This window comes from Schistocerca nitens, chromosome 9 (genome assembly GCF_023898315.1).
Source record: "Schistocerca nitens isolate TAMUIC-IGC-003100 chromosome 9, iqSchNite1.1, whole genome shotgun sequence".
In the NCBI taxonomy this organism is placed as follows: Eukaryota; Metazoa; Arthropoda; class Insecta; order Orthoptera; family Acrididae; genus Schistocerca; species Schistocerca nitens.
In genome coordinates, this window is record NC_064622.1 from 488,452,863 (window position 1) to 488,468,152 (window position 15,290).

Consider the following 15,290-nt stretch of genomic DNA (forward strand, 5'->3'; position numbering starts at 1 on the left):
TGTTGGGGTATATGTAACAAGATGATTGAATTAATGAAGTTGCAGCCAAGGTTGCTGTGACATGCTTGATCAGGAGGTACAGTGGAAACTCATTTGTCCAGCCCTCTTCAGTCTCGATTTCCGGTTCATCCAGTAAATCCAACTGTACAGTATTTAATACTCTGGAAGTAATAGCAGCAAGAATCATGGGTGACAATCATAAATTTAAATTTGATCAACCACCATACACAGGTCCTGGCACTAAGTCAACAAGTTAACATTGAGCTGTACAGTACTGCATAGACCCCATTTGTTGTGAGTGTAAAATAACAAGAAAGAGAAAGATGATGGCAGTGTCCTAGGCAAAAAAGTTTGATTCACTATGTCCAGCCTTCTGTGCATCCACTGACACAGTTCACACACTAAATAAAGAAACTAGTGACATTGTCAATCTGTCAGAGTTAGTAGGAACATTTGCAAATGTTCCCTGATGCACGGTTATTCACTGATGAACCAAAACATTGTGATATCCCTGTTAGCACTGGTCCAGCATTGGGATTCTGTACAGCAGCGAGTTCGGGTGTCATGGATTCACAGGTTCTCAGTAGGCAGCACACCATGCAGCACTCAGTCTTACAATGGGCAGTATTTATAATATTTTGGTTCATCAATTTATTTTCATTATGTTCACACAGTAACAGAGCTGTTGTAAAAAGATTTAAATTTAATGTGGACTACAAGACATAGAAGTAACTATAATGTAAACAGTGAAAATTAGAAGAAACTTTAAAAATGAGCAGAGTTTGTATTAGTTGTAAAAAGAAGAAGAGCACAGATTGATTGCAGTCAGGTAGATTTAAACTGATGAGTGTGACAACAATAAGTGTGAGAGAATTGATGAGAGAGGAATGTAATGGAAAACAAATAACAAAGAGAGCAGGTAAAAAAGTGGAGTGACTGACTGAGGAATAAAGAGGGGAAGAAGGAGATTAAGTATATGATGTACTGACAGTATCAAATAAAGGGAAACTGCAGATGTAACATATACAAGCAACCATAGTTAGTTCTACCATGCAGAGTTATCACTCCTGGTGCTGTGTTTGATTGAATTGCAATAGTGAATGTTCAGGAGAATGAATTATTGCAGAAGTGTGTATTTCACATCCTGTGGAAATGTATTCTGAAATTTATGGAGCATATAGAGACAAATGAAGGTCTCACTTCATGTGATGACAATGTTTTCTGTCCAAAAGAGATGCTCATCCTCAGTTACATATGACACTTTTACTTCTGATGGAAGGTACTATATGTCTCCAGAAAGTTTCTCCTTTCCTATACTTTTTTCAATAAATTGGGAGCTTATTTCTGGAGAGACCAAATGCACACAATTATTCAGTAGCTGTGAATTATCATGTGTATCACCCATTCAGACATGTCACATTTCTATATAATATATTCACAGTTCTTCTGCAATACAGTAGCAGAGCTGTCTCAGATCTGGGATATCTATTGCAACCTAGTCAATACGACTATTGTTGGTAATATGAAAGGTATACCGTGCACATATCTTCATTACTAAAAAGTTGTGCTTTTGTTTGTTCCAGATCACTCGTCTGAAGATTGCAAGTAACCCTTTTGCTAAAGGATTCCGGGAGGCATCTAGAACACGGTACATATCCAACTTTCATTTAAACTGAAGAGTCTTTATGTCAAACAAAAAAGAAGAATATAATTTTAAACCAAAGTTTGCAAGAAATAATTAATCTATTACATTTGTGTTTCTAAGTCAATCTCTAATTTTGTGTAGAAAAAAAATTATGATTTCATTAAGTTATTGTGTAATCCCTTATTGTGTATTAAATTATGGAAAGTCCTGGATGGAATAACAATAATATGGAAAGGATAGATTGCTACTCACTACATAAAGAATGCTTATTTCCAGTTTATATGGCCTTAAAAATAAATTGTTTTTGAAGAATCCATGTACATCAAATATGCACTTATGCACTTGCTGCAACAAAGTTTCGTGTATACAAGCTAATATTACCCCTTAAACCATGGGTGAACAATTGTTGTGGCTCAGGGGCCACATTGTGGAAACAGAGGTTAGAGGAGGGCCACATATTTTAAAATGATTGTGTTCATTAGTTAGCATTGCATTTCAGAAAAGGTATGAATTTTACCATAAAAATCAATAAATACAAATTGAATAAAGTAGTGGTAGTTTTAATAAATATATGTATTGTGGTAATTACATATTATCTATAGATGAAGGCACATTTAATTTTAGAATCAATTTAAGGAGACAAATGTATGCTATCACCCCTTTCTGAAATTGTTTTCAAAATTAAAGCTGCAAGTTAATGTCTGTCAAAGAGCATGTAGGGGTGTACATTTACCCTTGTTGTTTTTCAAACAAGAAATACTTTGCTCACAAACATATGTAGGCCCAAATATAAAGAACATTTTCCCGGCAAACTTCTTGATACACAGAAATTTTTCAGCAAAGATTTGTGAAAGTCAAATAATGTCACAGCATGAAATGTCTTCCACAGTATGATTTGACTGCATGTCAACAAGTAAATGAAAAACGCCTTTAGGGTCACTCCAATTGTCCACTACTTCATTTGTGCTAACAGTATCTACACTGTGCATTACACATGCATATTGGTGTGCCCTTGCTAGTGGAAGTCCTCAGTCATCCATGGAAGAAAATCTTGGTTCATTGCTAAATTTTTTACTGTCTTGCAAGGTCACAAAAACTATTAGTGGGCTGCATGCGACCCGCAGTCTGCTATTTGCCCAGCCTTACCCTAAACAAAAGGTACCAACAAACAAAAACAGTGCCTAGGAGATAAAAATTTGCAGTTTGTAGTGAAACTAGGTACGAAAAATTGATTGTCCATCATTTTGAGATAATTGATCCTGAACATTGGTCGAATTTGAGAATAAAATTTAAGACACCCAGTGTAGGTTGAGATATCTTGATAACTAAACAACCTTGAAAGTTAATATTTTCATACATATATGAATACCTAGCCTTCGTAAAAGAAATGTAAAATATTTTAGGCTGGAGATATTAATGGTTGAAACTGGGGTGACACACTGTGGGAAATATTTTTTGGCCACTTTGAACAGCAATTGATGAAAATGTGCTACCTCATTGATCTTGTTCATGTTATGTTTGAATTCAGCACCAAAAGTTGAGTGGGTATACCAATCTTCAGATTTCTCACTGCACTAGTCAACTTATACAGTGTTGTTGACTTCCAACCTGACAGTTCTGGTGCCAACAGCTTAAACTTTACAGAATTTCCTTTGTGTTGTGCCTGCAGCTATGGTAAAAGGTTTTCTCAACAAAATTCAAGATGGTCAGCGTAGGACATCTGGTTGACTTGATATGGAATGACCCTTTTACATTTTTTGATTTTGTTCAATTATAATGGTGTATTGAGTTCTATTTGCAAGAAACTTCTGTATCCAATCGTACACATATGATCCAATATTTGGTAAGTTTATATTTCATTCACTAAACAATAATGCAAGAAATGTATCAAATGCTTTCCAGCATCATGAAGTATATCTGGGCACCATTGGCTATGGCATTATGTATCTCATGTATGAACAGAGCTAGCTAAATTTTGCAAAAAATCTGTTTGCGGAACCCATGTTGATTTTTATAGAGGAGATTTACATTCTGCAAAAATATAATCCAAGAGTCTAAAACACACTGCAAGGAGGAGTGCAAGTTCCTTTGTATAACCTTGGTGGGTCCTCACATGTACCTCATCCCCTATAGTTGTCTTTCCACTGTTTAGCACTTATGGTTGATTTTCTATTCCACAACTACTTATTTCAATATTGTGATTTTGGCGTTCATGTGATTATTGAGTGGAGGAACACTGTTAAGAGTTTAAATGGTGAAACAATTTTGGAAGAGTGAATTCAGTATTCCCTTTCCTCTGTTATCTTCTGTTTTGGTGCCAGAATGATCACTCAGCAACTTAACAGATGATTTCAGTCCTCTTACTGACTTTTCCTTCTTTGCCAAATGGAGCCGTCTCTGCTTCAGGTTTTTTACAATATTGTCCAGTAGTGACTGTAGTAATGTCCAAATATAGTTTTTCTTTTTTCTAAGAATTCATGAGTTTGAGGCCTTTTGCAAAGAAAGTTATCATAACTTTTCTAACTAATGGGACAGTCTTTACTGTCTTTTAGAGCAGATTCACCAGCAGTAATGCGGTATGTTATGTGTTCCTTGGCATCTGGGTTGTAACATTAAATCCAGGTCTCACCAATGGTGATAACATGAAAAATACTTCAGATCTCACTTAAATTGCTCCAAGCACAGCTTTGTAATAAAAATTTGAATGCACTTGTCATGTGCCACTAACAGTCAAAACTACCATCAGGCTGAAAATGTGTTTTCATTGCCAAAGTATCATGTGAAATACTAATTTCCATGTCCATTAAGATATCTATGCCTCTACTACCTACACTTTGCACACTGTTGTGAAATGATCTATGACAATTTTGTAGTGGACTGCTTAAATGATTTCTTTGACAACCACATCTGCCTGGCATCCCCAAATTTTTGTCATTGATGCAAGTTCATCAAAGACAGCAGCCAGTTTCACTATTATCTTGTCAAATATTTCCTTATTCAAAAAGAAATCACCGAATGATACTATGCTCTTGCCAAACCATTTAGTGTGATTTACTGAAATAGCTGCCAAATCCAAAACAACATATGAATCACTGTCAGTTTCAAATAAGTATCACCAAACAGATTGTGGTGCATGATGATACCACCAATGAAACCTGTCTTCAAACCACTGGCACTTACTGGACTTGCCCTCACACCCTGTGAGAGCCGATTTTTTGTTGTTGTCACTATTGACCGTATTTGTCTTAAAAATCAACAAAATACCATTTTTTTACATTGTCTGATACTTGCAAATGTGATGTTATTATGTGTAATTTCATATCATGTCATAGGCGTATGTATGGTCTACAAAATAAAAAAAAAATGAATAAAATGTATGAGAGTTGAAATGTAGAAAATTTATTCCACTTGTTTCCATTATGCTCACAGACACACTGCTGACAAATGACATGTTATGAGCAGTAGAATCAATGATTTGAGATTTTTTTAGTGCGGTAGTGGAACTGTGTTTTTGTATTATGCTAATTAGACACTTACTGCAAGTAGTTATGCATTAGACATTAATTCTGTTTTTCTTTTCCTTTACAAACAGGGATGGAAGTGAAGATACACGCCAGCTGTGCCGACCACTCAGTGGTCCTGGAGCAGTTTTACCAACACTGCGACCTGAAATGTTTTCATTTGCGCACGCCACTACAAACCCAGCAATGTTCTCTGTGGACCCCTACTGTAATGCAGCTGTGACTCCACTCCTCCACCGAGGATTCTACCCTCTGACTGCACCAGTGCGGTTTGTTGTTCCTCCCCAGCTTGGGCTGGCAGTCACTGGTTCCACTCCTCATGCACTTTGTGTGACTCCTGATACTGATTCGTCTGCTAGAATGTAAGTATCACTTCAGTCTCTGTGGTCATAAGAAATCCACTATATGTATTTGTAGGTATGTTACCACCTAGTGTGATAGTGGAGCTAGAAATATAATTACAAAACTGAGAAATTATACTTAATCTTTTAGGCAATTAATTGCCTGAGCAACATGTCTATTTTAGAGGAATTGCGGAAGCTAATCTTACTTGGTTTTATCTTCCATTGCTGGTTTTGGACATTTTCATCCATATCCATCATCAGAAGGTGCACAATCATTTGATGGTATACTACACTAAGTAAATTTATGGTGCTCATTGTCAGTTTCTTGAACATCTTCATTCTTCTTGTTTGATTTACTGTAAATTTCATAGCAGATTTCATATCCCACACCCCATGCAATTCCTACATGAGCAAAAAAAAAGAGAAAAAAAAAAAAAAAGAAAGATGGCAAACTGGAAGTAAAATTGTCACATATGGGCATTGTGTACATGATTTTTATCTGCAGTAACAAAGAACTTCTGTGCATTTAAGACCGTTGATGTAACAGTTAAGATTGTTTTATATAAATGCTAAATTTTCATCATTAAGAGGAAGATACCTGTAAGAATACTGAGAAAGCTTCTAGAACAACGTGAAAGTAGGGACAGTTTCACACACAGAAAAGAAAGAGGAAACTTTCCATGCTTTTACTGATCTTTCTGAGTGGCCCCTGTCTTCCCATATCCCTGCCCTGTCTGTTCACTTTAGTAAACATTCAATCATCTTCTCATTCCATGGTTTGTCCTTTTTAGACCTCCATATTTTGCTGTGGAATCAGAAGTTCATATAAATTTCTCTGTTCAAACTGGGTGCTCTCAGTGATAGTTCAAAAGCCTATGAGGTCACTTTATTTCACATGGCTATCCACCACTCAGAGATTAATTTTAAGGCTGAATGTTGGCATCTTCTTTCAGTCATTGAGTGTTAAAGGAGCAAGCTCCTTCTGTTGAGTTCATAGTTCACGTCCAGAAAATAGACAGTTAATATTTGAGCAGACATGTCTTACAATTACAATATTACACAACTGCTGTCGTCTGCAGAATTAGTTACCTGAATAGATAACTGGTATGAAATACTGCTTCTTAAAGTGTTTTTCTCCTATTTCTGTTATCTTTGCTACTTTCACTCCATTTTATATATTTAGCTATATTTCTAGTTATTGTTTGGCACATTTCACAGAGAACAGGTACTGTTACAGTATTGGAGAGGCATAAAATGACACCCTACCAAGATAAATTAAAACCAAATATTTATGAAAATGAATATCAGTTAATGTTTGAAAGTATGTTCTTAAGAAATGCTAAACACTTTAAAGAAAATAATATAATACATAGACATCAGCTGAAACTATTACAGTTATCATCTGTATTCCCCACTTAACCATCTGACGAAATGTTTGTGGGGAATTTTTGTCATTTAGTACTGAGCCTATGACAAATAATTTTATAGGTTTGTAATCAGCATCAGTAGCCACAGTTGTGAATTGTATTTGCAGTTTGTTTATAACTACAAAGAATCAAATGCTGCCATGACATCTGAGGATTTCGCAATCAACTATTACAAAAATGGTGACTTGAGAGTTGTTTGTAATTATCTGAGGAAGAGTGTATTTAAAACATTCCAAGACAAGTCAGAATTAAAAAGAACAGCCTTAATACATTATTACATGAAACCTTTTTGGATACTACTAATAAAAAATCAAGTCAAATGAGAGGAAGGAGTCAATCAGAGAAGGCAGAAGGAACCCAACTACAAAGTAACTAGCACAACTTATTTGTACTATAAGTTGATGCACAAACAGCACAAAACCATGGAAAAGGGCCACTTAAAAAGTAGTTTGGTCCATGTCAAACACTGCATCATGGTACCAATATGTTTCGGAGAGCCTTGTGCGAAAAGCTGGTTTTTAAGGGGGTCATAACTTGGGTTCTATTCAGCACAGAATTAAGGGGTCGAGTGTTTTGGATAGCCCTTGGACTAACAAAGATTTGTATACCTATTGGAAGAATAGCCATACCGTAAGCATTAGGTGTGATCTAGGGTGGGCCTTAGGTGACTAATGAAAGCACCATTTGTTCATGGAAAGTTCCTGAGAAAACCCTGAAAAACCATGATTTTTGCACATGAAAAGCACCAGTTACGTCGATGGCCACTTTTATAGTTTCAGTTCATGGGAGATTGTTGAAATTCGTACCATATATTCTTAAGAAGATGTCCTCATGGAACTTCAAAAATTCCTTAGCTGTCCTTCTTTCTTTTCAATAACTGATGAGCAAAGTATCCAGGAAAATGTAAAGGAAATGATCTTTGTGTTAACGTGATATTATTTGTTGTTCATGTGTGGCAAATTATATAATCTGTAAAAACTTCACTGATCTATAAAGTTCATTTCATATAAGCAGCACACCTTATTGTAGCAGGAGAAACAGAGAGCCAGTGGAAAACTGCTCCTTTTGGAGCATAAAAGAAGACAAATATGTTCCTCTTTAAAAGGCTCTGGTAAAAGTGGGAAATCAGCTGCCTAAATCCTCATTTGGCCTTACTCACAAAAAAAAGTCTGGCATGCGAACACTTAAGCACTTTTTTGTTCTGAAAGAGAGTAGCAGAGAGATGGTGGCAGTGGAAGAGAGAGGAGACAGTACCAGTGGAAAATGAGAGATGAGGCAGTGATGGTGGGGGAGAGAAAATGTCAGTGAGAGAGAAAGAGAGATGAATGAAGACAATAGCAGAGTTAGCCAAAGAGAGAAGATAATGGTCAGTGAGATCTTACAGCCCTCGACAAGATATCGGATTTGGCACACCGCTGCTGCTGGCAGTATCCACATTGCCGTTTTCCAACTGTCTTGACTGTTTCACCCTTACGATCGGCGATGAGCGTCAAGCCACTAAACGCTTGCCCAAGCTTGACCTAGTGCACAGCTGGTGGGGAAGCGTGGCTCTACTGTGAAATGCGCCTTTTGACTCCTCTCTCTCTGACTGCAGTATGCTGTTCTCCACGGTGGTACTGACGTACAGTGACAGTAAATGAGAAAGAGAGACAGGTACACATGGTGTAAAATCATTTCTCTGAGTTTCCAAATCTTCATCTTTGGCCTTTGGTAGCCTCTCTGAACACATATGCTCCTCATGACACTGCATTCTTCAGCTATCCCTGACTGGAGACTGAACCAACAACTAAAAAAAATAGAAAATTTTATGCAGTGGAAAATACAATCACCTGTGGCAAAAATAAAGATATATAATGAAACTAAAAGTAAAACTTGGGTAAGAAGTTTTGGAATTTGCACATGACACTCTGCATTGGAAAATTGTTGTTAAGGTATGTTAAAAGACACGAAAACAGAGAGGAATTACAGCCCCAGCTAGGAGAATTTAAAGTCAAACAAATAAGTCGTGTCATTACAGGGGGTATACACTGCAGGATAACCAGGAAATCTGGGAAACAGCCAGGAACATTTTCATCCATAGTTGCTTTTGATGAGCATAGTGTCACAACTGTTTAAATTAGGATAATTTGAGCAGTTGCCATTGGGTTCATGTGCATGCGCAGAGCTGAAGTCACATATGAGTAGCATCTTCTCCTGCTTCTCGCTACTTGTAGCAAAGTGTGGCTGTTAGATGTGTAAGCAGTGACTGCAAGCAGCCATGTGCTAAATGGTAAAATTTTTCTGATGTGTCCAAGCTGCTAGTTTTGCACATGTGCAGGGCAGTCAGAGTTGTAGTGAGGAGAAGTCTCCACATGACTCATATTTATTCATGATTTTTCTGTTCTCTCTTCATTTGCAGCTCTTGTATCAAATGAAAACAAAACTGACTTCTGTGACTAGGAGATATCAGACGAATTAGATTAGATTAGATTAGATTAGATTAATACTAGTTCCATGGATCATGAATACGATATTTCGTAATGATGTGGAACGAGTCAAATACATTCACATAATTACAGAAGACTAAAATATATATTTTAGTTTCAGTTTCCTGATTTTATTTTATTTCCACATTATTGGCAGTCAAGCATTAATTGCTTTGCAAAACAATGGTTTGCTGAAGAAGTTTGGCTTTTGTTAATCTTTCCTCCAGAGGCAGTCAATTTATTTGGAGCAAAGTCTTTCACTCCACACCATTGGCTAGTTTCAACTGTTTGCTGAATTTCAAGAGCACATTTTCATCTTCTAGCATGTATGGCGTTATGCCATAATAAAGAACCAAACAAGGGAAAGTACAGTATTGGTACTCCAAGAAAACTGGCTTCCTGAAAATCTAACTGAGAAGCTTTAGCAGCATTTTACATATCTGACTCCCATAAAACCCTATGTTTTTCGATCCCAAGACATGACATTATTTCTGAATTTGTTTTGTTTACACATTAAATTTTCAGCTAACACCATTCTTCAGTACATTATAACTGGCAGTACATCATGTTTTATCATTGCAACTCCACACAAGGCTTTATATTTACTCCTGGAGTAGAATATAAACTCCCTGTTATACAGTTTCTTGGCTTCACAAGTAACCTTGTTAATTTGTATATAGTTTAAAAGTCATGAAAAGTTTATTTTCTTAGTTCTAGTGTATACAAACAACATTTTTTCATTTTTCCGAGAGATTTGTTTTCCTTTTTATCACAGTCCATTTCAAACGGGAAAGCACTGGTAGATAGACACAATAAAAAATCACAAACACACACACAAAATTTCAAGCTTTCGCAACCAATGGTTGCTTCATCAGGAAAGAGGGAAGGAGAGGGAAAGACGAAAAGATGTGGGTTTTAAGGGAGAGGGTAACGAGTCATTCCAATCCCGGGAGCAGAAAGACTTACCTTAGGGGGAAAAAAGGAAAGGTATACACTCGCACACACACACATATCCATCCACACATATGCAGACACAAGCAGACATATTTAAAGGCAAAGAGAGAGATGTCAGTTGAGGTGGAAGTGCCTGCACTTCTGCCTCGACTGACATCTCTGCCCAAACTCTTTTCCTTTAAATATGTCTGCTTGTGTCTGTATATGTGTGGATGGATATGTGTGTGTGTGTGCGAGTGTATACCTTTCCTTTTTTCCCCCTAAGGTAAGTCTTTCCGCTCCCGGGATTGGAATGACTCCTTACCCTCTCCCTTAAAACCCACATCCTTTCATCTTTCCCTCTCCTTCCCTCTTTCCTGACGAAGCAACCGTTGGTTGTGAAAGCTTGAAATTTTGTGTGTGTGTTTGTGTTTTTTTATTGTGTCTATCTACCAGCGCTTTCCCGTTTGGTAAGTCATGGAATCTTCATTTTTAATCTATTATAAGTTATTTTATTTTGATGTCTACCTTGAGCTATACCATAATACTTAGGCCCAGTATTCACAATAAATTAATTTTTGAGGGGGTTTTACAGCACCATCTTAAACATAAAATTAATTTTGATAGTGATCCCACACACCATTCCAAGTTGAAATTTTCAGAATATTAGAAGAAAGTGCTATTTTTCATATAGGTTTTCTTAATAATTTTAACAATGCACTTTTTTCAAAATTCAGTAATGATGTTTTTTTTAATTTAAAAAGTATATATTTTTTTCAAATAGTAATTGTTTGTATCATATGAAAGCCTTTTAAAAGAGCTTTCAAATGAACTAAATTTTAGTGTTCTAGATTAATTAGAACACAAGTCATGAACAAATCAATGTTGTTCTGGAAGTCAAAAATTTGATTTCTTTTCTACATTTTAAGCGCCCATTACTCAGTAATCTTACATCAGAAAAATGTGAAAAAAATGTTTTGCATTACAATTTACAAATACTACATTTATACTAAATAAATCCAACAGGTTGAAAATCATAGTTCCATTTGTTGATTTGAGATGGAACGGTCTTTATACTTTCTATATTCTAATTTATGTAGTTTTGTATTACACTCATGAGTAATTACATTAAAGACACCTAGTAGCATGTAGTACTTTTTTCACCACAATGACGATGGCAGCAAGTCATGGTGTGGACTCCACTAAACTCTGTGTGTGTGTGTGTGTGTGTGTGTGTGTGTGTGTGTGTGTGTGTCAGGATGCCATTTTGATCTGCAACTACTCAGTCACCATCCCAAAAATGGAGACTGGTCAGCAGTGGTTCCAGGTTTGGCAGTCTTAGTTGATGGGATTCCAGATATTCTCAGTAGGATTGAAGGCAGCAGATCTGGAGGGAGGTGCAAACAAGAAGAATGTTCATCGCCTGGGGAGTGTTCTTCATACTATGCCAAACACAATTTTGAACTGACAATTTTGCTGAAGTTATGGGCCCCTTGTAGATTAGAGGAATGCATAGCCTCATGTGCTTATCATATTATACCATCCCATTGGTGGAGGTCTAGGTATATGACACCTAATTTGTCTGGGAAATGTTTTACTGAATCAAAGTGCTCCTGAACTCTCTTGGTGCATGGGCTGTGAAACGCCCAGTCCCTGCAAGAGCTCAGTGATGGCTTGTCCATGATTTGGGCACCTATGATATAGTCACATTCTATTCAGCCAATACTGCATGTCTTTCCCATCCTGCACATGACTTTCTCTCTGAACATGGTCTGACATAATCTTATTCATGTGACATACTAAAGTGTTACACTTGTTGTAGTGACAGAAATGCCCTACCTCCAACACAGCAGCTATTTCTGATTTTTTGTGTGTGAATGTGCCTCTTTCTCACATGGTTTGTCTATCCTCCCTTCCAACCAGAGTCCCGGGAGATTTTACTGTACAGATCCAGATTACTCCAAATTCCTTATATCCTGTGGCAACATACTATTAACGAGGGTCATCAGAAATGGCATGTATGTCTTTTGTACACTCTTTTGTTCCACTTTACTGGTTGAAGAAGCCCCTAATTCCAGAAACTAATATTTTTATTGATTTGTTGCTATGTCTGTGATACTCACTGATAAGATCAAACAATGGAAACTCCTTACTGGAATATAAACAATGTAATGAAATGACAGATTGCTACTTACTGTAAAGACAACATGTTGAATTGCAGACAGGCACAACTAAGAGACTCTTACATGTTATCTTTTCATCACAGCCTTCATCAGAAAGAGAAAACACACACATTCATTCACACAAGCAAGCACACCTTACACACAAATGACTGCCATCTCCAGAAGCTTGAACCAGAATGCCTGAAAGCTAAAATGTAAGTGTCTTTTAGTTGCACCTGTCTGCAACTTAACATGTTGTCTTTACAGTAAGTGGCAACCTATCTTTTCCTTACATTGTTGATACTCTCTGATAAGAAGCTTTTTGGTCTGTTATCAGGTAGTATATTGTGTGCTAAGATGGTTCCATTTTGGAGCCTTTATTTGTATGTTTTATGACACAGTATTTGATGATTAATGATAAAAAAAGACTGTGACATAAGCTGCACTTCTGTTATAGACCATGTTCATGCTGTTTTTTCATTTGATTAAGCTTTCAGTGTTACCATGTTCAAAATTTAAAAGTTTTGTCAGTAATATTATCAACTTTTTTACAGGTATGGCATGACAGGTGAGGAGGCTGACCAGATAAGCAGACAAAAGGAATCCAAAGACGAAGTAATTCTTATGGACACGAGTAAGAAGACATCTATTGACAGCACCCATCAAGTCACTCACGCTCGTGACAGTGCAAGCTTCCTCAGGACTGTACCTCTTGATTTATCAAAGCTGAAACATCAGTTTTGAAATTTTATTTAAACTGATATGAGAAAATATTTATTTTATATACCAAAATACTAATTTTCAAAACCAAAGAATATTAAATTATTTTAAGAGAAATGTGCATATAGGAATTATTTTATAAATCTCTGTTTTGTGGAGCTGTTAAAATATTTATCAATGCTGTAATAATTTCAAATATAAATTGAAATAGAAAATAAATATCATTATACAACTTATTTTTGTATAAATAAACAGAATTTGCTGCACTTACAGTACAGAAAGCTCTATTTCTCACATTCTCATAGACCTTCGTGGTAAACCTATTTATCAAGTTTATCCAAAACCACACAGTACTGATCATATAATAAATATTCTTGAGGCAATAATACACAAATATGTGCCAACCATCTTGAGAATATGTCTGTCTTTAATTCCTCTGTTTTAGACTGTATAAGGTCTATTAATAAGAAATATTGTGTGGGTCTCAATGTTTCTATCTTCTTTTGAAAATATGACATCTCTGTGAAGGCGTTTCTCACAAAGCACTAGGAGAAAGTACTAGGTTGAGTTGAAACTTCCTGAAAGATTAAATCTACAACCTGGATGAGGACTCTGACCCCAAACTATGTTTTTTATGGGCAGTACTCTTATCTTTCATATGTCCTTCCATAAACAGTGCTAATTTTAATAATTCTGTGAAAATATTTTGATGACATATGATAGATTTGCTCGTAGCCACTAGTGGGTATTTATTGGTGTTGATACTTTGCAACCAAAGCAAATGGAGTTCTTTGTTGATGCATTTGTCGGAAGACATAATGCTGATTTATAAAATGACTTTTATCTTAATAATATGAATATTTATATACATGTTTGGAGAGAGAGAGATTGATTTTGATTGAGATTTTACATTAAGTTGTAACTGGTACTTGAATTTTGGTTGCTGCCTCCTTAAATGATCAGCTTCTGCACCAGTTGGTGATGTATTATAATTTGGTTGTATTGCGGATAGCTTTGAGCCCAAGTTTTCGTAGCTTATCATACCTAAGGGACCACTGTTGTAAGTAAATACGATCAAACAGCAATCTGCTTTTCGTGAGAAAAGGAGATTGCTTGGCAAACTAACTTCCTTCAAACTACCCATCTTGCTACATCAAAATTAGTCAGTGGAGTTCAGCACCATACTATTGTACAAGAACATTATCCAATTACTGTAATTAAGAAATTATAAGAGGTTGTTACATATTGAATGAAAACTATAGAGAATGCATTTCTTTTCCTGTATTTTAGTGAGCTTTGTACACTTACAATTCTGTCGATTGATACAAATCGACGACAATGAAGTTCACCTCCTTTTCCAAAAACAAGATATTTCTATTCCTCACTTCCAGAAAATTTGTATACATAAATGTTTGGCAACTCTCACACATACTTTACTCAGTTTTATCACTACAATAGCAATTTTCATTACATGCAACAATACATTCTGAGTGATGGCCTAGCAACACCTCCTCTTTCCACAAGATACAGATTAACAGTCCTCTCTTTTTTTAATAAATCAATTGTCATTTTTTTTTGAGTCCATACTCAAAGATTCACAACTACTATCATTGCGGGGATTGCGCACTAAAGAGTTTCTTGCTGTCCAGCTGCACTTTGCTTCACATCAAGTACTTTTTGAACCACATTCACATTTACGGTATTTACATACATTACTGAACTTCTCAGAATAAAATCAGGAACAAATTTTAATTGTGTAAATCTGCAGGCTTTCATGTCCATTGTCACTGAAGTTAAAATCTTCTGGGTTATTCGGCTGCTTCATGTTTCTTCTAAAATGTTTGACATTTCGAACTCTCTGCTGGGATCTTCCTCAGGATCTTTTGGTGTCCATCACTGCTAGAACACTGTCAGAGACAAGTGTCACATCCACTTATAAAGAGGGAATTTTCTGGCGTTCGTGCTGGAGAAGTGATAGTATTGGCTAAAATTCATATGGCTACCATAGGTGGGCCATAGTCATTGGCTAAAACAGAAGAATGGGCATTGGTAGCTCATCTCCTGTGGATACCA

The 15,290-nt window shown here is 36.3% G+C and overlaps 1 protein-coding gene across 2 annotated transcripts in view; it reads left to right on the forward strand.

Annotated features, from left to right (window-relative positions):
- LOC126203526 (T-box transcription factor TBX18-like) overlaps window positions 1-13,333 on the forward strand; it is a 457,263-nt gene extending 443,930 nt beyond the window's left edge. For both annotated transcript variants that reach the window (XM_049937851.1, XM_049937852.1), the window contains exons 6-8: window positions 1,584-1,648; window positions 5,238-5,528; window positions 13,052-13,333. In XM_049937851.1, the coding sequence (XP_049793808.1) occupies window positions 1,584-1,648; window positions 5,238-5,528; window positions 13,052-13,241 (546 nt within the window). In that variant the 3' untranslated portion in view covers window positions 13,242-13,333. The remainder of the gene's footprint in view (window positions 1-1,583; window positions 1,649-5,237; window positions 5,529-13,051) is intronic.
- The last annotated feature ends 1,957 nt before the right edge of the window (window positions 13,334-15,290 follow it).